The following is a 20,062-nucleotide window of genomic DNA, read 5'->3' on the forward strand; positions in this document are numbered from 1 at the left end:
GGGAGGCCGGACAGGCTTCGCTTGATCCAGAGGCCAGAGCAAAAACCCCGTGTCTTTCTCGCTGGGCGGTCCGCAGTCCCTGGCAGCACCATCCACTTTCGGTGCAGCGAGGCGCCACGGAAAACGCACCCGAGCCTCTGCCCAGGGCGTGCGGGGCTGAGCGGAGAGGGTGCACGCCTCCTTCCGGTCTGTGGGGTCCGCGGGCCTGTACGGCCAGACCGGACGGCCAGCGCGCGGCGCAAGGCTTAATCCCTCCGCAGCACAGCCGGCAGGTGACCGGTCATCTGAGCCTGGAGCTCGTCTCGCCTGGGGCGGTACGCGGGGCCCGAGGGCTTCGTGAGGAGGCGACCGGGTGCCGCGACTCCCGAAGGACCGGGTCTAAGGCTGGATCCTGGAGGCCTTCTCGGAGTGCGAGATACCGGGCGGGCGGCGCCGAGAAACAGCGGCTGCAGCCGGACAGGCGCGCGACGCTGAGGGGCCACCGCAGCCCAGCAGCCCTCCAGCAGTCGCGCCCGCTGGTCCTGCGCGCTTCGCGGCCGGCGGCAGTTCGGCGGTCGAGCTGATGCAGCCGCGGGGCGAGCGCCCGGCCGGCAGGACGCAGAGCCCGGAGCACGGCAGCCCGGGGCCGGGGCCCGAGGCGCCGCCGCCGCAGCCGCAGCCGCCGGCGTGAGTAGGGCGGAGAGCGGGCGGCGCCGAGGACGGACGGAGGGGCCGGGGGACGCGGGAGGACGGCGTCGTTCGAAAGGCTGCCGCAGGCCCGGGCCGCGTGGAGTCCGAGCCCCTCGTCCTTTCGGCCGCAGCAGCGGTTCTGGGAAGCCCTGACTGCCGTGGAGGGCGGGGGTCCACCCCTGGAGAGAGAGCCCCTACCCCCTTGCCTGCCCTTGAATCCCTCCACAGCGGGAGGCGAGAGGTCCACCTGCTCTATGGGGACAGGGGGGTCTTCTTTAAACCAGGCAGCATTGGCCGGGTTCCCCCTGCATTCCCAGGACTGCTGAGGGATGGGAAGGGTCCCGACAGGGCAGGACCGCTATTAGGAGGGTAGAAGAAACCTGTCGCTCGTGGGGGACCAGAGATGAATGAACTTGGTATCTGAGAAGGGAGGTGGGCACAGGAAGCTGGACAGTCAGGGCAGCAGTGTTCAGATGATCCCCCAGTGGTGGTAGGCTTAGAAGAGTCTGGTCTGGCTCTAGGGTAGCTGGACAGGAGGGGAGGTCCTGAAGCAGGGGGTGGGTAGCAAGTGACAAGGTCGGCCTTGATGCAGCTGTTATAGCCACTAGATTGCTGGTCGGATGGCTGATCTGGTTGCGCTGGCCATGCCCAGAAGTCTGGTGGCACAGAGGTGGGAGAGCAGCCCCATACAGGACTAACCCTGACCTGGCCCTGCCCATCTGCAGCCCGGAGGCAGAGCGAGCGAGGCCCAGGCAGGCCCGGCCTGCAGCCCCCATGGAGGGTGCCATGCAGCTACTGAGTCGCGAGGGCCACAGTGTGGCCCACAACTCCAAGCGGCACTACCACGATGCCTTCGTAGCCATGAGCCGAATGCGGCAGCGTGGCCTCCTGTGTGACATCGTCCTGCATGTGGCCGCCAAGGAGATCCGTGCACACAAGGTGGTGCTGGCCTCCTGTAGCCCCTACTTCCACGCCATGTTCACAAGCAAGTACCATAGTCTGGGTGGCACTTGGGGGCTCTCTGTAGCTCTCCCAGGGCAGGTACCAGCCTGACCACTGTCCCCACAGATGAGATGAGCGAGAGCCGCCAGACTCATGTGACGCTGCATGACATCGACCCTCAGGCCTTGGACCAACTGGTGCAGTTTGCATATACCGCTGAGATTGTGGTGGGCGAGGGCAACGTGCAGGTGAGGCAGTGTGCCTCCTGCCAAGGTCTCCCCATGCCCTGGCCTCTCACGGGCCTCTCTCCATTCCCCAGTTACTCTTGCAGCCCAGGCCCCTTCCCATCAGACCCCATCTCCACAGACACTGCTCCCAGCTGCCAGCCTGCTACAGCTGAATGGCGTCCGGGATGCCTGCTGCAAGTTCCTGCTGAGTCAGCTGGACCCCTCCAACTGCCTGGGTATCCGGGGCTTTGCCGACACACACTCGTGCAGTGACCTGCTCAAGGCGGCACACAGGTATGTGCTGCAGCACTTCGTGGACGTGGCCAAGACGGAGGAGTTCATGCTGTTGCCACTGAAGCAGGTAACCTGCCCACTGGGCCCCCCAAACCTGTCCTGTCCCACCCCCAGCACCCTCCTTTACCCCTTGCTCTTTGTTCCCCAGGCCTCATTCCCAACTTCTGACCTATGCCCACCCTATGACCTCTAGCCTGGCACCCCCAACCCTGTTCCCAGCTCCTGGCTCCACCCAGGTCTTTGCCTTGACTCTTTGCCCCATCTTGCCTTAGCAGCCTCTGCTCCTGATCCCTGGTCCTGGTTCCATGTCCCTGAGACTATTCTGGATCTAGGCCACCCCAGGAACCAATCCACTGCTCCTGACCCTGCTGGGCCCCTCCCTGTAGGAATACTGACCCCACCACCACCACCAGACCCTCCCTCCCAGATACCTTCAGGGGACTCCCTGGACTCACAGGACCCTCCCCAGATCTCAGCCTGAGGACCCCTGTCCCCAGGTGCTGGAATTGGTCTCTAGTGACAGCCTGAACGTGCCTTCAGAAGAAGATGTCTATCGTGCAGTCCTGAGCTGGGTCAAACATGACGTGGACACTCGGAGGCAGCATGTTCCAAGAGTAAGGCCAGGCCTAAGGACCCCCCCCCCCCCCATGGTTTTAGGGAGGGACGGTGGTGGCTGAAACCTGGGTGTGCCTCATGGAGTCCCTGGCCTCTCCCGTTCAGGGACACCATGGGGGCAGTGCAGGCATCTGTCTCAAGAACCCATCGTACAGGTGGTACGGGCATCTGAGCCAGGGTCTCGGCCCTGGGGCAAGTGTGCCTGAGGGTCCCCTGACCCTGGCACTCCTGCCCCAGCTGATGAAGTGTGTGAGGCTGCCCCTGCTGAGCCGCGACTTCCTGCTGGGCCACGTGGATGCTGAGAGCCTGGTGAGGCATCACCCCGACTGCAAGGACCTGCTCATTGAGGCCCTCAAGTTCCACCTGCTGCCCGAGCAGAGGGGTGTGCTGGGCACCAGCCGCACACGGCCCCGGCGCTGTGAGGGTGCCGGTCCTGTGCTCTTTGCCGTGGGTATGCCTGTCTGGCCCCTTTCCCTGACACCCCTGCCTGGAGCTGCCATCCCGACACCCAACACAAGCCCAGTCCACCATATTGGTTATGCTCCTTCCTCCTCCATCCAGGGGCCTCCCTCCAGACCCTGTGGAGTGTAACCTATCCCCAGATCCCCAATACTCTCGCCCTTAGGCTATGCTGGACCCTCACTGGTTGCCTCCCAGGGCCCCTGCTCCTATCCTGTCCTCCCATTCCCTAGGTGGCGGGAGCCTTTTTGCCATCCATGGGGACTGTGAAGCATATGACACTCGAACTGACCGCTGGCATGTGGTGGCCTCCATGTCCACACGCCGGGCCCGAGTGGGAGTGGCTGCTGTCGGAAACCGGCTGTATGCTGTGGGCGGGTAAGCATGGAGGCCAGGCTTGGGTCTGGGGCTCAGCACGTGCCTGCTACGACTTCCTTGACCAGTAGTGGATCCCTCTCCTAGCTATGACGGGACCTCAGACCTGGCTACCGTGGAGTCGTATGACCCCGTGACCAACACGTGGCAGCCTGAGGTGTCTATGGGCACAAGGCGCAGCTGCCTGGGGGTAGCTGCCCTGCACGGGCTCCTGTACGCAGCTGGTGGCTACGATGGGGCCTCCTGCCTCAACAGGTAGTAGCTGGGGTTGGGGCCCCGGTGGCCCTGCAGGGTGGCTCAGCAGCAGGAGGTGAGGCTGTACCAAGTCGTGTCTGATGGGGTAATGGCAAGGGTCCCGCCTGCTCAGGCCACCAGGGTCCCCACAGCCTCTTCACCTCGGGCCACACAGTTCTCAGGCCTGGTCTCTTTTCACCCCTTTTCCCTCCTGGGGCCCTCTCCTCCAGTGCAGAGCTGGGCCCAGGCAGGCAGCGACCCATGCCCACCCAGCAGGTCCTGCTATCCAGTATGGTAGGACTCTAAGGTCAGAGCCTTCATGGCTACCTTGGGATTTCAGCTGTTCCATGAGGGAGGGCAGGTCTTAGGACTCGATGACCTTTCTGTTGTGGCTGCGGGTCAGCAGCGGTCTGGTGCCCACAGTGCTGAACGCTATGACCCCCTGACGGGAACGTGGACATCCATCGCTGCCATGAGCACCCGAAGGCGATATGTGCGCGTGGCCACACTCGGTGGGTGAAAGGGCCTTCCTGTGGTGCCTGCCCTCCTGCCTGCACCCCCCCACCCAGCAGGAGCACCAGGGTATATTGCCTTCCGCAGATGGGAACCTGTATGCCGTGGGTGGATACGACAGCTCTTCACACCTGGCCACTGTGGAGAAGTATGAGCCCCAGGTGCATAGTGCACCCCATGGCAGTCTCCCAGCCCACCTGCTGCCTGGGGGTCCCACCCTCTGGCCACCTGTGCCCCGCAGGGCCAGTCATCCATAGCCACCCCGTCTCACAGATACCCTGCCTGAGTTAGGGTTTGTCTAGGGGGATGGATGAGGTGCCCTTGTCGGGTCATTCTTCAACTCGAGCCTCACCACCACAGGTGAATGCATGGACCCCGGTGGCCTCCATGCTTAGCCGACGCAGCTCTGCAGGCGTGGCGGTGCTGGAGGGTGCCCTGTATGTGGCCGGGGGTAACGACGGCACCAGCTGCCTCAACTCAGTGGAGAGATACAGCCCCAAGGCCGGCGCCTGGGAAAGCGTGGCACCCATGAACATTCGCAGGTCCGCAGGCCAGGTTGAGCCACTCTGGCCACCACAGTTGGTCAGGCCCCTAGTCACCAAGCGCTCCTCCCCAGGCCCGCCCCCAGCTCCTCCTGTTGCCCCGCCCCCACCCCGTGGCTCCTCCTATGGTCCCACCCACACAACTTACTTGGCTGCCCATCCCCAGGAGCACGCACGATCTGGTGGCCATGGATGGATGGCTGTATGCTGTAGGCGGCAATGACGGCAGCTCCAGCCTCAACTCCATCGAGAAGTACAACCCAAGGACCAACAAGTGGGTGGCTGCGTCCTGCATGTTCACGCGGCGCAGCAGTGTGGGTGTGGCCGTGCTGGAGCTGCTCAACTTCCCGCCGCCATCCTCGCCCACGCTGTCCGTGTCCTCCACCAGCCTCTGACCCACAGCACTGACCACAGAGAGGCCCTGCAGCCTCCCTCATGCCTTAAGCCCCTCGGGTCAACCCCAGCACTTCCCTCTCCACTGCCACGTGTCAGGGACACGTGGACCAGGGACATCCTGCACCGTTTGTCCACATCTCTGTGTTCATTCCTCCACGTTCCTCTATGTGTGTGCTGTTTATTTATTTACTCACCTATTTATTGATTCATTATTTATTGATGGATGACCACTGCTGCAGTTACCAGTTCATATGTTTACTCTCAAAGTGTTGGCTCTCCTGTGCACAGGGGACCAAGCTACTCTCTGAGTGTCCTCCCACCATTAGAGAGAGGTCAGTGGCCCAGTGCGGACTCTGTAGACCCTGGGTCAGGTGCACAGCAGCAGCCAGAGTCAGAGCAAGAGCAGGGCAGGGGTTTTCAAACAGATGCAGACACATAGCCTGCACTTTGCACACTACCCTTACTTGGCCCAGCCAGGGCTGTCCCCAGGAAGGGCTCAAAGACTCCCTTCCTGTGTCCTGTGTCTGCAGGGTGGTGTCTTTTCTGGATCTCACATGGGGCTGGGGCACGTGCACTGAGTCCCTACTCAGCAATATGAACCAACTTGAACAATAAACATGTTTCTTGGGCTCCCTGAGCCGGAGACTGAGTGGTCCATCTCTAGCCCTTTGCCTTGTGGAGGTGCAGCACAGCCTGGGGTCACGTCTGGGCTCTGGTGTGAGGGTCTGTGAACAAGTGTATAGCCTGGCTGAGATGCAGCATCAGTGTCTGGGTAGCACTTTTGCATCCAGGTGGAGCAGGGGTTCCTGTGGGCCAGCAGAGGTGAGCTACCAACCTAGTCGAGAAATCCCTGTCACATTGCAGGTTCTGGGGTGGGGGGTCACTTGTGGAGGATAGGCCCTCCACTCTGCTATTACTGTGTGGGCACCTGAGAAGAGTGACCTTCTTCTTGCATTTGGTTAAGTCTTGGGGACACTGACTTATGTCTGGAGTGAGGGTTGGCCCCAAGCTTCTGTCTTCCCCTTCCAAAATGTTGTAAACTCCTGCTTCAGTGGCTAAGGGTGAGCACACTTGGACAGTCACTAGTGACTCAGACCAGTTGGGATTAGCATGAAAACAGGATATGTGCTCAGGTTGGGGGGTGGGCAACTAGAAGGGGAGGTCACTGGATTTCTGCTCTTCAGTGCCCAGTCACTCCCAGCCTGAACACAGACAGGCGTGGTGCCCGCAGAGCAGGCGTTACTGGCCCTTCCAGTAGGTTGGAGGCTGAAGTGGGGCTCTTGTCCTCATCAGAGAACCCAGGTAAATCCGGAGGCTGGGCTCAGGTGGAGCCAAGCCCCTCCCAGAAAGGCTCCTCCCCGCACCCCTGAGTAGGCGCGAGACCTCCCACAGTCCCGCCCGCCGCGGGAGGCGCGGGCAAGAGGTTCCCGGACCTAGGGACCCAGACCTGCCTACCGGCCCGGTCCAAGCCAGCCGCCGTCACCTATGGGGAACAGCCACTGCGTCCCTCAGACCCCCAGGAGGCTGCGGGCCTCGTTCTCCAGGAAACCTTCGTTGAAGGCAAATAGGTGAGAGGGGCGACCTCAGCCACCCGGGCACAAGGTCTCCCTCGACCCGACCGAGGGGCAAGCCCCAAACCCCTTTCCCTCATCCTAGAGAGGACAGCGCGAGGAAACTGGCGAGCCTGTTCGGCTCCGAGGCCGGCCCGGACGGGGACACCGCAGCAGACAAGCTCTTCTACTACATCCCTGGGACGGTGAGCCGAGGGCGTGCCCCGCCGGAGCGGCAGCCGCCCGCGGTGGCGAGGCCCTCATTTGTCGCTGGGCCTGGGGTCCGAGTGCGGCTTTGCGCTCTCTTCTGTGCGTCGCAGTTTCGCACAGCTCAGGGTCCTCCCAGTCAGCCCAGGGGATTCAGATTCAAAGGGAGGTGAGGAAGTGGACACTGCCCCGCCCTGGGGAGTTCATCCGCCGAAAGTCTGGCCCAGAACGAAACCCAGACTGGCCCTGAGTCAGTGGCGAGCCGCGCGCCTGGCCCTTGGGCGGGGCCTCGGCAGGTTCGCCGGCATCGCGGAGGTAGGCGGGGTTGGCCTAGACCTCCGCTCGCCGAGCTGGGCGCACGCTGTTCTGTGTTGCAGCCTTGTGGGTGATGGTGCTTGAGAAAGTAAAGGGCTTCAGGCGACTGTGAGCCTGCTGGCCACCTACAGCAGGCCCCAGTTTCTCACTCGGGGTCTCTTAACAAGAAGAGACCTGCTGCCACAGCAGCCCTACCTATGCGGGTGCGCCCTGCCACAGCACAGGAAGGAAGCGAACACCAAGCACTTGTTAGGCTACTTCTCACTGAGGGAACTGGGGGTGAGGCTGAGGACCGACTGAGAGGAGAAGCCCCAGCCGCCTTTCCTAATAGCTAGCATTGGTTTGAGCAGAACCTAGCCTGCAGCTCCCTCCCTGGGGCCCATGCCCAGAGGGTGACTGGGCTCCGCTCTGTGAAGAGGACCAGGAGCCTCTGCCGGGGGACACCTGTGACTCTGAGCCAGGACTGAAGCCGCTGGCATGGGTTCCCAGAACCTACCTTTCGCCCTGCCCCACCAGACGGGGACCCTGTGTCATCCCCTCTTCCCTGTCTAAGGTCCCGAGCTCGGGCAGTCAGCTGCTGGCTTCAGAAACCAGTCTGCCTCAGGGAAGCGGCCACATCTCGGACCCTGACTGTTCAGGCCAGGACAGGCAGTGTGACCCTGGAGGGAGTCCCCTAAGCCATGGTGTCCCTAGTGGTCCTCCCTGGAGAAGGAGCAGGACCCCTTGAGCCTTAGGAGATGGGGCCAAGGAGGGCCTCTGGCCAGGCTTGGACAGTCCCCATGCTTCCAGCCCTACTGGAATTCTAAGCTGCCCTCCCCAGGCCCCAGGTCTGAGCCTGGCCCACAGGACCATTGGCATAGCCCTTACAGATTCATGGCCTATTTTTTTGAGGGTGTCACTGGAATCAGTTCCCACACTGGGTGTGGGTGCAGGAGGCCCCACCCAGAGGCAGAGAAGCCGGGGGAGCTGTGTTCTGTCTGTTCACATTCCTGGGCTTGCCCAAGGGGCAGCTTGGCTTTGCCAGGACACAGCAGACCTGCAAGTGACCCAAATGTGACCCCCAATAGAATTTACCCCTAAGCTGGTGGGTCACAGCCCTCTCCAGCCCCTTAGCACCTGTCTTCTGTCTGGCCCCTGCTCTGAGATCACAGCCCCCATCCGTAGAGAACGCTCTGCTAGGACTAGCTAAGTGCTGTGTGGACATTGGCCCTCTTTTCCTCCCTTCAGCATTGCACTTTGACACTGCCCCACACTCAGACTGTGGTCGGGCAGCTAAGCAGAACAGGAAGGGCTGGAATTTTAGAAGGGTGTGTAGCCAAGGAAAAGGTGAGAACTGAGCAAAGCCCCCAAGGGTACAAAGTGGGGAGTCAGGGCTGAGTGGCCCCAACAGAGGGAATAGCCCAAGTCAGACATGTGCCTGATTCAAGGGAAAGGGAGGGAAGAAGAGTTCAGGAACAGGTCACAGAGAAACCTCAGTCATTGCCATTTTTGTGTGTGAGCCTGAGGCCTGTGCTCAATGTGCGAGAACAACCAGCACCTGAGCACCCAGAAATCATGCCGGTATCCAAGCAGGCTAGTGGGAATGTGTACACCAAGGAAATTGGTGGATGTTACAGATCAGGGCTTGGGGGTTTTTTGTCTGTTTTTATTTATAGTAAAATTAAACATTTACCAACTGACACTGAAGAAAGGCTGGGTTTTATGCACTATCTCACCCAGGCACCCCAAAACACCTTTGAAAAATTTGGGGAGATTGAATAAACAAAACAGATCTGCAGGGCCAGGAGGTGGTGAAGATAAGGTTTGACTCCACTGAGTCCCAACTTCTCTGTCCACTGCTAGACCAGACAGCATAGACTGAGGAGCTCTGTGTGTGTGTGTGTGTGTGTGTGTGTGTGTGTGTGTGTGTTGTGCATTCTGCCACCATTCCACATGGACAGGCTGTGCACATCTGCCTGTGTATAGTGTGACTTTGCATGGACCGGTCAGGCCTATATGGGTGACTGAGTAATGGGTTGGGGTTGCTGGTCCTATCTGACCACTCCCCAAGCTCTGCTCCCCTAGGACTTCCCAGGCCTGGAGAGTCAACCAGAGAACTTGGAGCAGCCAATCCTGAGTGTGTTCAAGAAGGGGCGGCGAAAGGTGCCGGTGAGGAACCTGGGCAAGGTGGTACACTATGCCAAAGTCCAGTTGCGGTTCCAGCACAGCCAGGTAGGGTCTGAGGGGCATGCTCAGGGACCAATACCCACCAGCCTGCCTGTTTCAGTCCCTCAGACAGGCGCTTGCTCTCCCCAGGATACCAGCGACTGCTACCTGGAGCTCTTCCCCTCCCACCTCTACTTCCAGGCTCATGGTTCTGAAGGACTCACATTCCAAGTAAGGGGCCTGAGCAGGGTGGGGGCAAGGCCCCTGGGAGTTCTTGCAGCCCCTACTACCTGTTCTCTGGCAGGGGCTGTTGCCGCTGATGGAGTTGAGCATTTGCCCACTCGAGGGGACCAGAGAGCATGGCTTCCAGATCACAGGTGTGTGGAGGACACTGTCTTCCTAGAAGGGTGCCTCCCAGCCAGGGCCATGGATCTGTGCAGAGCCCTTAGAGAGGGACCTTTGCTTGGACTCTGGGACTCCAAGCTTGGGCCCATCTCAGCCCACGCTGTTCCTCCACCCCCAGGCCCACTGCCTGCCCCACTCCTCGTCCTCTGCCCCAGTGAAGCTGAGCTCCGCCGCTGGCTCTACCACTTGGAAAAGCAGATGGCCCTCCTGGGGGGACTTTGGCGCTGCCACTCTGCACCCCCGCAGGTCAGAAGCAGGAACCTGCAAGCCCCCTCCCCACCCTCTCGCTCCAGCCTACCCTGACAGCCTCTTCCACAGGCCCCCGCAGGGAATGAGCTCCCCTGGTCCCTGCAGCGCCATCTGACCTGGCTGCGGAGGGCATCTGGGTGTGAATCAGTGGGCAGTGCCATCTGTGCCTCAAGGGTCAAGCTGCAGCACCTGCCCTCACAGGTGGGTGGGAGGGATGTGAGGAGGGTGCAGGAGAGGTGGGACCAGCCCCGGGTGCCCAGCCCCACCTATGCTGTCCTCTGACCCCTCGCAGGAGCAGTGGGATCGCCTCCTGGTCCTGTACCCAACATCCCTGGCCATCTTCTCTGAGGAACCAGACGGGATTGCCTTTAAGGTGGGCCCTCCCTGAGGTGGACCTGCCCAGGGAGGCATGCTGTGTGGGGTGGGGGTGGCGACTTGGGAGGAACCTGTATGTCAAGGGCCTGTTGGGACAGACCACAGGGCTCCGCCCATCTGGCCCACTGCCCGGTCAGTCTAGTCTCAGTTCTGAGGTGGGAAAGTCCCTCCCTGGAGCACTCTCCCCATCCTAAAGGGTCCTCAGCCACCAGCCAGACCATCACCCTTGAGCAGGTGGCATGAGGTAGGGCCACTCCTGGGAGTCATTGGCAGATGCCCTTGCTGCCTGAGGGGCATGTGTGCATATGCAGGTGAGCATGTGGTTGGTGTATACTCAGGAAGACACACAGGGGCTTCCCTGCCTGGGGGGCCTGTCCCCATCTGCTGTATGGGTTGGTGAGGCCCACCAGCAGGTCTGGGTCAAGACACCCCCAGGACAGACATCAGTTGCTCCACCTCCCTCAGGGAGCTGGCCTCGGAGCTGGATTGTCCAGGTGCTCAGCCCAGCTGGGGAGGACAAGATGGAGGGATGGGATCAAGCAGGGGCTGGGGCTGCTCCCAGGAAGGCCCAGGCCTCACTCGCTGCCCCACAGGGGGAGCTGCCACTCAGCGCCGTCCACATCAACCTGGAGGAGAAGCAGACCCGCTCCTTCCTGATAGGAGGTGAGTCCTGACGCAGACTCTGCCCCTGTCTAGGGGCCGTTGGGAGTGGGTATGAGCCTGGTGGATGCCCCAGCTCTGTGGGGTGTGCCTGTGCTGGCGCCCCCCCATTCTGTGTGCAGGACGACTCATCCACACCATCCGGGTGGTGTGTGCCAGTCATGAGGATTACTGCCACTGGCTGCTCTGCCTCCAGGCTGTCTCCCGCAGGGATGGGGGCCCTCTGCTCCTCCACCCCGCGGGCATCCCAGGCCTGCAGGGGCCCACACAGGTGAGGGGCAGCAGGAGTACCTCAGATCAGGCCCTGAGGACAGAGGGGTGGGTCCAGATGTGCTGGGTGGGGAGAGGGATGACCACCCAACTCATGCCCCGACTGCCCAGGTCACAGGTGCTGTCCGAGGCTCACTTTCCTCAGATGGACGGACCAGCTGGGATTCAGGGTGCCCGGCACCTCCCTCCAACCGCACCAGCTACTCCCTCCCTGAGTCCTCGGTGCCCTGCACTGCAGACTGCTCTTCACCTGCCCAGTCTGCCCCTGTGAGTCTCTGGGGATGGCTGAGGAGGACGGGCAGGAGCATGAGGCGTCTGTGTGCTGGGGAGCCTGGGTCCCGCAGCTCGCACCCTGAGCCTGGACCCTGGTTCCTCGGTTGCGGGGAGACTTAGACTGCAGCGAGTGCCGTGAGACGTCAGAGAACTGAGTGGGAAAGGGCCTAGAGAACTTTCTGAAAGGCGCTTGGTGCCCACAGGACCAGCCCAATCCCAGCCCTGACTGTGCCAGCATTGGCCGACAGAGGGCGGAGCTGAGGCGTAGCAGCCGGTACCCCAGGGGCCAGGCCCGAGGGGAGCGGCCTGGCCCTGCTGCACCACCACACATACATCTGGACCTGACCAAGGTGACCCGGCCTGCCAGGTGGCTTTCCCTCCTGCCCACCTCCCTGGCCTGGTGTCTCAGCCTGGCTGGGCCTGGACCCCCGAGGCCTCTCTCATGGAGGCTCTGCTGCTTCTGACTCAAGGACTATGTCTCTTCTACCTGTTCCTGCAGGTGGGCAGGCTGGGCCTGGAATGCGGCCCAGAGGCCCCAGAGCACCCTCTGGGGGCACCACACTCCCCGCTGTATGCTGATCCCTACACCCCACCAGCCACTTCCCATCGCAGGATCACAGATGTCAGGGGCCTGGATGAGGTCAGTCACCTGCTGGTGACAGGGCTGGCTGTGCCACAACCTGAAGTCAGGGAGATGCCAAAGCCCGAGCTCTGCTCGGGCTGTGATGGGAGGCTGAGGGGCTTCCTGGGGCAGGAGTCCCTGTGCTCCATGGTGGCCCCTGTCCAGGGCCTCAAGTAACCCACATTCTCTTGGCAGCTCCTTGGTGCAGTACTGAGCTCAGCTGGCCCGGAGCCTTCCAGCCCATTCCCCTCTGTCCCTGTGTCCGTGCCCATCTCTAATACCTGCTCTGGACTCCCCGGCTCCCCCGGCTCCCCTGGTCCCCGCTTGGTCTCCAGGAAAGGCGTCCTGCAGCCCCGAGCCTCTCGGAGACACCGGGGTTCCATCAAGGGCCAGGGTGCACAGCCCCCAGATGCCCCTCAGCTTGTGAGTAGCAGCCCCCACCCTGGTAGGAGGAGGCCCCAGCCCCTGGGCCCAGAGGGTGCTAGGTGGGCCTCCTGGGACTGAGGAGCAAGAGAGAGAAATGGAGAACGTGAGGCAGGCAGAGACCAGGGACAGGGACAGGGAATGGCAGGGAGAGTGGGACCAAGAGGTAAGGTGGGAGGGTTCTGGTCGATCCCAGGCTGATCCCATGCCACCTCCCCGGGCTCTGCCCTGCTCTCAGACTTGTGGTTTGGGGTTCCCAGGTCTCCACTGCCACGGAAGGGCCACCCAGCCCTCTGCTGCCTCCCTCAGGTGAGTGAGGGTTCTGCCTCCCTGGGGGTAAGTCAGAAACAGGGTGTCGCCTCCTGTAGACTGATGGGTCTCTGCCCTCCCCACCAGGTGGTGACAAGACCTCATCTCCCTCCCACCAGAAGCGGCCACAGCTCAAAAGGCTTGAGGCAGAGGGGGGACTCATCCAGTGGATCTGATGGCCCCTGGCCAGGGCTGCTTGTTAGAACCACATCTGACCAGTTCTGACCCTGAAGTCAGACTTTGCAGTCGACTGCCCCTTCAACCTATGCCCAAATGCCCAGCCAGGGTCTGACCCCAGGGTCAAGGTGTCTCCAGGACCTGAGAGCAGACGGGTGGCAGCTGGAGTGACTAGAAGTAGGCACCTCATCCCTAAGGACACCCTGGCTGTGTGGCTGGTCACAGCTCAGCAAGGGTCTTCAGGGAGGCGCTGGACAGCTCAGGGCCATCCTTCAACTCTGCCTTTGGGGAGGGGCCCTGACCTGGAAGTTGGGGTCCGCATGGACGTGCAGGGCAGAGGGCTAGGTCAGGCAGGGTCTGTGTGTGAGTGGGGGCATGAGGCCCAGGTCTTGAGGTGTGAGCATCAGAGGCAAGGCACTCAGGGGTGGGGTCAGCATTTGGGTGTGCGGGTGGGGCCGTCAGACACTGATACCGGAAATAAGAGAGAGGAGATTTTATTGGTGCTGTCTACCTGTGTCCTCCACCATGCAGTGGGTGCCTTCCACCGTCCCAAAGACCCTGTGCGTACTTGCCTTGGGAAGACCCCCCACCCACCTCGGGCCCCTCACTCACCTTCCCACCCCATCTCTGACTGCTCTTGACCTCAGCCCTCACACCAGCTGACCCACGGGAGCAGCAAAAATCTCAGGAGCCACGTCCTCATGTGTGAGGACTGAGTTCTGCCTGCACCCTCATCCAGGGTTCCTCAGATGCAGCCCATAGACCCCCCGACATGGGGGCTGCCACGGCCACTGAAAGCATTTAGGCAGGCAGACTTGACCACAGTCCCTCAGGGCTCAGAGAGGCTCTTGTGAGCAGGACAGATGCCCCAGAACATGCCCCCAGCTTCTACAGCACCCAGCATCCCCATCTGGACCCTACCCAAAACCCAGCAGAGCCTTGCCCCTCTCTGCCACTCCTAATTCTTCCAGTATCTTCTCCTGCCACTCACCCCTCCCTCGTGTGACCAGATGAAACACAGTGCCCAGTTAAGTTAGATTTCAGATCAACAATAATTTCTTAGTCTAAGTATGTCCCAAACATTGCATGTCTGAAATTCAAATCTAACTGGGTGCCTTGTGCTTTTCATTTGCTGATCCAGTACCCTATTAACCAGTTCCCTGCTCAGTCCCTACCCCCCCCGAATTCCAAATCTCCTCCCTCTAAGGAGAGGGGAGCAGCCTCAGCCCCTGGCTGTGCCTTAGGTGAAGTCCAAGGGAGCCAGCCCCACGGACACTGGCTCCCTCCTGGACGCCCTCGAAGACGGGGTCAAGGGCAAGGAGGAGGGCAGCACCTCCTGGCACATGCTTGTCTTCTGTCCTGCGTCCCTGTGGCCCAGGTCTGGTTGCTAGGAGGTGGGACTTGGGCTGCGACTGCGCCCTCGCCTCACCCGCCTGCGGAAGTAGCGGATGGCGGAGATGGTGCCAATGTTGGCCAGCAAGACTGAAAGAGAAGCACAAGGTCTCCTGGTGCCAGCTCCTGCCAGTCATCACCTTCTGCCCACATGACCCAGTCCTCAAAGGGCAGGACAAGGCCAGCAGGACAGAGCAACTAGGTGGACGCTGGTCAGCAGGGAGAAAGCAGAGTAGGGAGAAACCTGTGCGTCCTGTGCACACCTCCTCCCTCCGGGCCCAGCAGCTGAGGTGGGACAAGAAGGCCCCTCCATCTATCTCCTAGGCACCAGCCCCCTCTGCCCCCAGGGCCCACACCTGTTTTCCAAGCGTCAGGGGTGTGTAGATCTGAGGTTCTCACAGCCCAGGTAGCAAAGGCCACAAACACCAGGCACATGTCATTCTGACTGAAGGGGACGGCCAGGGGACGGCAGAGCTCCCCTAGGAGAGAGAAATACACCAGAGCTGGTCTGCTGCACCTGCCCTGGTCATGTCCACCCTGGGACACATGTACCCTAGACACATCCGTCCTAGGTCCTAAGAATCATCTGTGCCCCCAGTGCCCATCCCACTAAGGCCCAAGTGGGAGCAGTCCCAGCACCCACCCTGCTAGGTGCTTTGGAGAGTGGCTTTCCTGGCACTTGGGCCTGGACTCGGGTCAAACCCCAGAATGGCCATGGTGCCTAGCCTGGGCTGCCCCATGTGGACTATGTTCTGGGATGCCTGGGAGTTTGCCCTTCCCTTCTAACAGGTCCCCAAGCCCCCGCCCCCCCATGCGCTGATGACCCAGGATTACGCCCCACCCCCACCCCCAGTCCCTCTGGCTGGGCTCCCTGGACAGTGTGTTCCCAGGACCTGGACAGACATGGGGCCTGAGCAAAACGCACCTGCCTGCCTGACTGCCAGGCTGAGCTGTTCTGCAGTGGCTGGGCTGGGCTCAGGCGAGGTCCCAGGCCCGACTTCCTGCTCCGGGGTCCGTAGCTGGAGAAAGGCAGCCGATGGCTGCACACCGCCAAGCCCCTCCTCCCCGAGGAAGTGTTCATAGGCCTCTGGGATGGAGATGGGCACCAGGTCGACAGCGGGTGCCACTGGTGCAGCCTCAGCCCCCAGGGGTGGGACTGTGGCTGGGGAGCTCCCCTGGCGCCTGGGCCTCTGGGCCGGGCAATCCCGGAAGAAGAACTCGCACGTGTCGGGCCACTGGACTTCACCCAGGGCCTGGATGGCCTCTTCCTCTGCAGCACCTTCATCCTCCTCCTCAATGGTGTCACAGAAGAAAGACTCATAGGCCTCTGGGAGGGTCATTGCAAAGCTGCTGCCCAGCCCGGGCCCCACTGAAGCAGAAGGGGCAGGGGGCGGCAGGTGCTTGAGGATCCGGGGCTGGGGGGTCCGGGGCCCAACTGCCACAGCGTCCCAGGCTGCAGACCCCCCACGGCCCCCCATTGCCACTCTGAGGGCTGAGGGCTGGGCTGTGACTGGCGAGGGCGGGCCCTCGGCCCCTGCTGACCCCAGCTCCTCCAGGCTGGGCATTGCCATGGAGAATCGTACCTTCTTCCTCTTGGGAGCCTGCATGGCGCCTGGTGGGGGCTCATCCTCAGGGGGTCCAGGGACCCCTGCAGAAGGCTGTTCTCTGGGCTTCTCTTGGGGTCCCCCAGGAGGCACAATCACCTCTGTCCCCAACATGTCAGAACCGGCTTGGGGGACAGGGGCCCAGGAGGGCTCAGCAGCACAGACTCTGGGGTCAGGTGTGGACACACCTGCTTCAGACTCAGCCTTGGAAGCAGAGTGAGGCAGAGCCGTGCATGGCAGAGCCATAGAGAGAGGAGCAGAAGAATCCACCTCTGCTGCATGCAGGTCCACAGGCAGGCTTGGTGTGGAGGCAGGTGTAGACTCAGTCTGGGCGTATTGAGGCTCAGAGGCAGGTGCAGACAAGGCCATGTCAGGTTGAGGCTCAGAGGCAGGTCCAGACAAGGCCATGTCAGGTTGAGGCTTGGAGGCAGATGTAGACACAGCCTCGTCAGGTTGGAGTTTGGAGGCAGGTGTAGACAAAGCCATGTTGGGTAGAGGTTCAGAGGCAGATATAGATGAAGCCATGTTGGGTTGAGGCTTGCAGGCAGGTGTAGACAAAGCCACATCAGACTGAGGCTTGGAGGCAGGTGTAGACAAAGCCACATTGGGTTGAGGCTCAGAGGCAGGCATAGACAGACCCACATAGGGTGGAGGCTCAGAGACAGATATAGATGAAGCCACATCAGACTGAAGTTTGGAGTCAGGTGTAGACAGAGCCACATCAGCTTGTGGCTCAGAGTCAGATGTACACAGACCCATGTTGGGTTGAGTCTGGCAGGCAGGTGTAGACAGACCCATGCCAGTTTGAGGCTTGGAGGCAGGTGTAGACGCAGTCACATCTGACTTAGCCATGGAGACATCTGGATGAGTCTCCTGGACAGATATGGATACCATGTGTAGCTCAGCTCTGGGAGTTGTTCTGATCCGGTCTGTACCTTGCTTGATTACAGGCACTGGTGTAGACAGATCCAATCCTAGCCCTTGACTGGTAGCATGCTCAGGGGGACTCAAGCCCAGCTCGGGAGCACCTGTGGAGTCTGGCTCCTGTTGGTCCTGCTGGGTTTCTGCCGTCAGCTTTGCTGCCCCAGCCACAAGCCCCCTGCCCCGGGACCCAGCCAGTCCAGTGCCCTCCACAGGCCTGGACTCAGTGGGCAGTGGGGAGCCCAGCTGGGCAACAGCAGGACTTGGGGCTCCAGAGCGACCTCCCCCCTTGGCACCCACAGTGCGTCTCTTCTTGCGCCCAGGGCTCCGAGCTGGGGCTGCAGGGCTGCCAAGGGGGGTTCTGGGAGGTGGGGCTGCGGCCAGAAGACTCAGGACTCCGAGGGGGCTCACCAGGGGGGCTGGGGGCCGGGCCCTGCAGGAGCCTCTGCATCTCCTCTCTGGAAGCTGCCGACCCTGGGAGGAATGAGCACTGGCTGGGAGGGGCAGCACCTGAGCCAAGGGGCAGAAGAGCTTCTGACTGTGCGGACGTGCCGGCTGCCTGCTGACCAGGTCCCAGAGCCAGGACGGGCTCACGCTGAGACCTGCTGACCAGCTGCCGGGTGGCCTTGTCGTCGTCCTCTTCACAGCCCTGGCAGCCCCGCCCCCTGGGAGCAAGCTGCCCAGTGAGAAGGAGTGGGGGCCCAGGGGGGCTGCTGCCACTGCTGTCCCCTTGGTCAATGTCACTAGACAAGAGCTCGTCACCAGAGGCCAGGCCAGCTTGCAGGAGACCACACTCATCGGCAGTGGCAGAGAACTCGGCCCAGTCCTGGTCACTGAGCTGGACGCTGTACTGGAAGTTGTCCATTGTGGGTCAACAGAGGTGCTGGAGAGGCAGCAGAACTTGGGGCCTGGTGGAGTCTTCACAGATGCAGGCTCTGGCCATCAACCTGCTCAAGTGGCCACCACCCCGCCCGCCCCAGGGGCTCCCCCCACCTTCCTGGTACACCATCTCCACCCTGAAAGAAAGCAGAATCTTTTCTTCTGAATTAAAAAATTTCCCAGCTCCCACTCGCTCTGTCTCCTAATCATCTCTATTTCTGCAATCTAACAGTGCTGGGGACTCGAACCCGGGTCTCGGGCTTGCGAGGCAGGCACTCTATGTGATGGGCTATATCACCAGCACTCCTAGTCATCCCTAAATGGTAATGTTATAAGGACGCACAGCCACTGTCCTGAAATCAAACGTGACTTGCTATTAGAGGATAAGCTGGTGTTCATTACATTTGAGTTTCCGCCCCAGCAGCAGCTCCTTCAAGCCCTGAGCCCTGTTCAGCAGCCTGCCTGACTGCCTCTGTTCCCTCAGAGCAGACTGCACCAGGACAACCCACCAGGGATCAGGGCTCCTCGAGATGGTTAGCCCTGGCCTGTCCCAGTATGCTCTAACTGGCAGCTGGCCACAGACTAGAGGCTGCCGTGTCCAGGAGGTAAGCAGCCTTAGGCGATGACCTTCACCAGTCTTGGCTAGGACAGGCTTCCTCTGAGCTCACCAAGGTCAAAGCTGGCTCAGGTGTCAGCAGGAAGAACCTGGGCTGGATGTTACAGAGCAGAGCTGAGACCCTGACCCCAAGGGCCCCGTTGGGCTATCCTCAGGATCTGCACCCCTGACTGAGTCTTGCCCAGCTGTCCAAGGCCCTGCTCTGCCCAGTGGATCTGAGCTGGTGAGAGCCAGCCTCTGCCTGCAAGGGGTCTGCTCTTGGGCTCTCAGTGAGACACTGCCACACCCAGACGTACAGGAGGTCACTGGCCGGGACAGTCCTCAGCCAAAGCCGCCCAGAGACCAGAGCACAGAGGCTTCCTGCCCACTGACTGGAGCCCTCCTCTCTGGCTGGGGTCTGTCACTGGGTGCCTTGGACAGAAGCGCAGGGCTGACCACGTCCTACCTGGTCTAGCAGCCAGCCGGGCAGTGGAGCTGGGCGTCTGCACAGCCCGATCCAGGGCAGCATGGTGCTGAGCTCGCCCTGCAGGCTCCACCCCTACTGCCCAAAATACCTCATCCCTGTGCACACATGTGACTCGTGCCAGTCAGGGCCCAGGCCACAAATAGATGGCATTTGAGGAGCCTCCAGCTACGTGAGGGACGTCATCCTGGTGCAGATCCAGGCCCAGAGTTGGTGCCAGCCAAGGTCACATCAGACTGACCGGAGAATGCTGACCAGTGACCAGCACTGCACAGGCCTCCCTTTCCCAGGCGGGAGGCCGCCTGCACTTCCATCTCACCCTGAACCTCAGGCCCATGTGCACCCTGGCCCCAGAGTGTCTCCAGCCCAGCTTTCCAGATGAGCCCCTGCCAACCGGGGGCAGGATGTGCTTCCTGGCCTGCCTCCTGGGGTCACAGAGCCTCCGCTGGGGCATTGCCAACCTGCTGGCAACCTGAGGGCAGGTGGGGGCGCTCTTTCCTCTGCGGAGGCCTCCCTGACAGCACTCTTTCAGAGGTTGACGTGGGCGGGGTAGAAAGCAGTTTCATTCCTGATCTCTGCTCTTGCGAACTGGCCCAGGATGGGGTGGCCTCTGCCTCCAGGAGAGGCTGGCAGGGCAACAAGGCACCCGCACAAGCCCCTGAACACCTCTCCGAAACTCGTTCATCCTGAGGGGGGGAAACAGGAGGACAGGGGGAACCTGAAGGTCATAAGGCACAGAGAGGGTGAGTAACGTGCACAGTTGCAGAGTGGCAGAGTTGGATCACATGGCCCAGCTGCAGAGCAGGGGCACCCTCCAGGTCCTCTGGTCTGTGGGCAGGGTTGGTGACCGTTCCCAGAGAGTTGGACAACACGCATCTAAACAGGGAGCGAGTTCATTCCCAAGCAGTGTGTTCTAAGGGGTGGAGTGGGAGCAGGGTCCC

At 61.4% G+C, this 20,062-nt stretch overlaps 3 protein-coding genes across 5 annotated transcripts; 2 read left to right on the top strand and 1 right to left on the bottom strand.

The window, feature by feature from the left end:
• Positions 1 to 562: 562 nt before the first annotated feature.
• On the top strand, positions 563 to 5,915 carry KLHL17 (kelch like family member 17; the record flags this gene model as incomplete). 3 transcript variants are annotated; one of them, XM_079111564.1, is made up of 12 exons in its annotated part: positions 563 to 666; positions 1,395 to 1,654; positions 1,738 to 1,859; positions 1,978 to 2,199; positions 2,630 to 2,746; positions 2,853 to 3,198; positions 3,440 to 3,584; positions 3,669 to 3,836; positions 4,239 to 4,327; positions 4,416 to 4,489; positions 4,689 to 4,870; positions 5,037 to 5,915. In XM_079111564.1, 12 exons carry the CDS (start codon positions 563 to 565, stop codon positions 5,263 to 5,265), a joined length of 2,058 nt encoding a protein of 685 aa, XP_078967690.1. In that variant the 3' UTR covers positions 5,266 to 5,915. The 3 variants fall into 3 exon arrangements, with proteins under 3 accessions (XP_078967690.1, XP_078967691.1, XP_078967692.1); XM_079111565.1 differs by having other exon boundaries at positions 2,985 to 3,198; XM_079111566.1 differs by lacking the exon at positions 5,037 to 5,915 and having other exon boundaries at positions 4,416 to 4,476; positions 4,689 to 4,828.
• Positions 5,916 to 6,634: 719 nt separating this feature from the next.
• On the top strand, positions 6,635 to 13,522 carry PLEKHN1 (pleckstrin homology domain containing N1). The gene is given in 16 exon segments (XM_079112120.1): positions 6,635 to 6,834; positions 6,923 to 7,022; positions 9,403 to 9,549; positions 9,634 to 9,714; positions 9,788 to 9,868; positions 9,871 to 10,134; positions 10,207 to 10,338; positions 10,430 to 10,510; positions 11,106 to 11,175; positions 11,295 to 11,443; positions 11,554 to 11,709; positions 11,919 to 12,065; positions 12,215 to 12,355; positions 12,533 to 12,760; positions 13,021 to 13,069; positions 13,157 to 13,522. Coding segments are annotated over 16 exon segments (1,998 nt in total). The 5' UTR covers positions 6,635 to 6,751; the 3' UTR covers positions 13,246 to 13,522.
• Positions 13,523 to 13,709: 187 nt separating this feature from the next.
• Positions 13,710 to 19,161, bottom strand: PERM1 (PPARGC1 and ESRR induced regulator, muscle 1). Its single transcript, XM_079112116.1, is given in 5 exon segments — positions 13,710 to 14,728; positions 14,995 to 15,117; positions 15,564 to 17,514; positions 17,516 to 18,895; positions 18,975 to 19,161. Coding segments are annotated over 4 exon segments (2,682 nt in total). The 5' UTR covers positions 18,029 to 18,895; positions 18,975 to 19,161; the 3' UTR covers positions 13,710 to 14,633.
• Between the last annotated feature and the right edge of the window lie 901 nt (positions 19,162 to 20,062).

This window comes from Sciurus vulgaris, assembly GCF_902686455.1.
Source record: "Sciurus vulgaris genome assembly, chromosome: 1".
NCBI classification, from domain to species: Eukaryota; Metazoa; Chordata; class Mammalia; order Rodentia; family Sciuridae; genus Sciurus; species Sciurus vulgaris.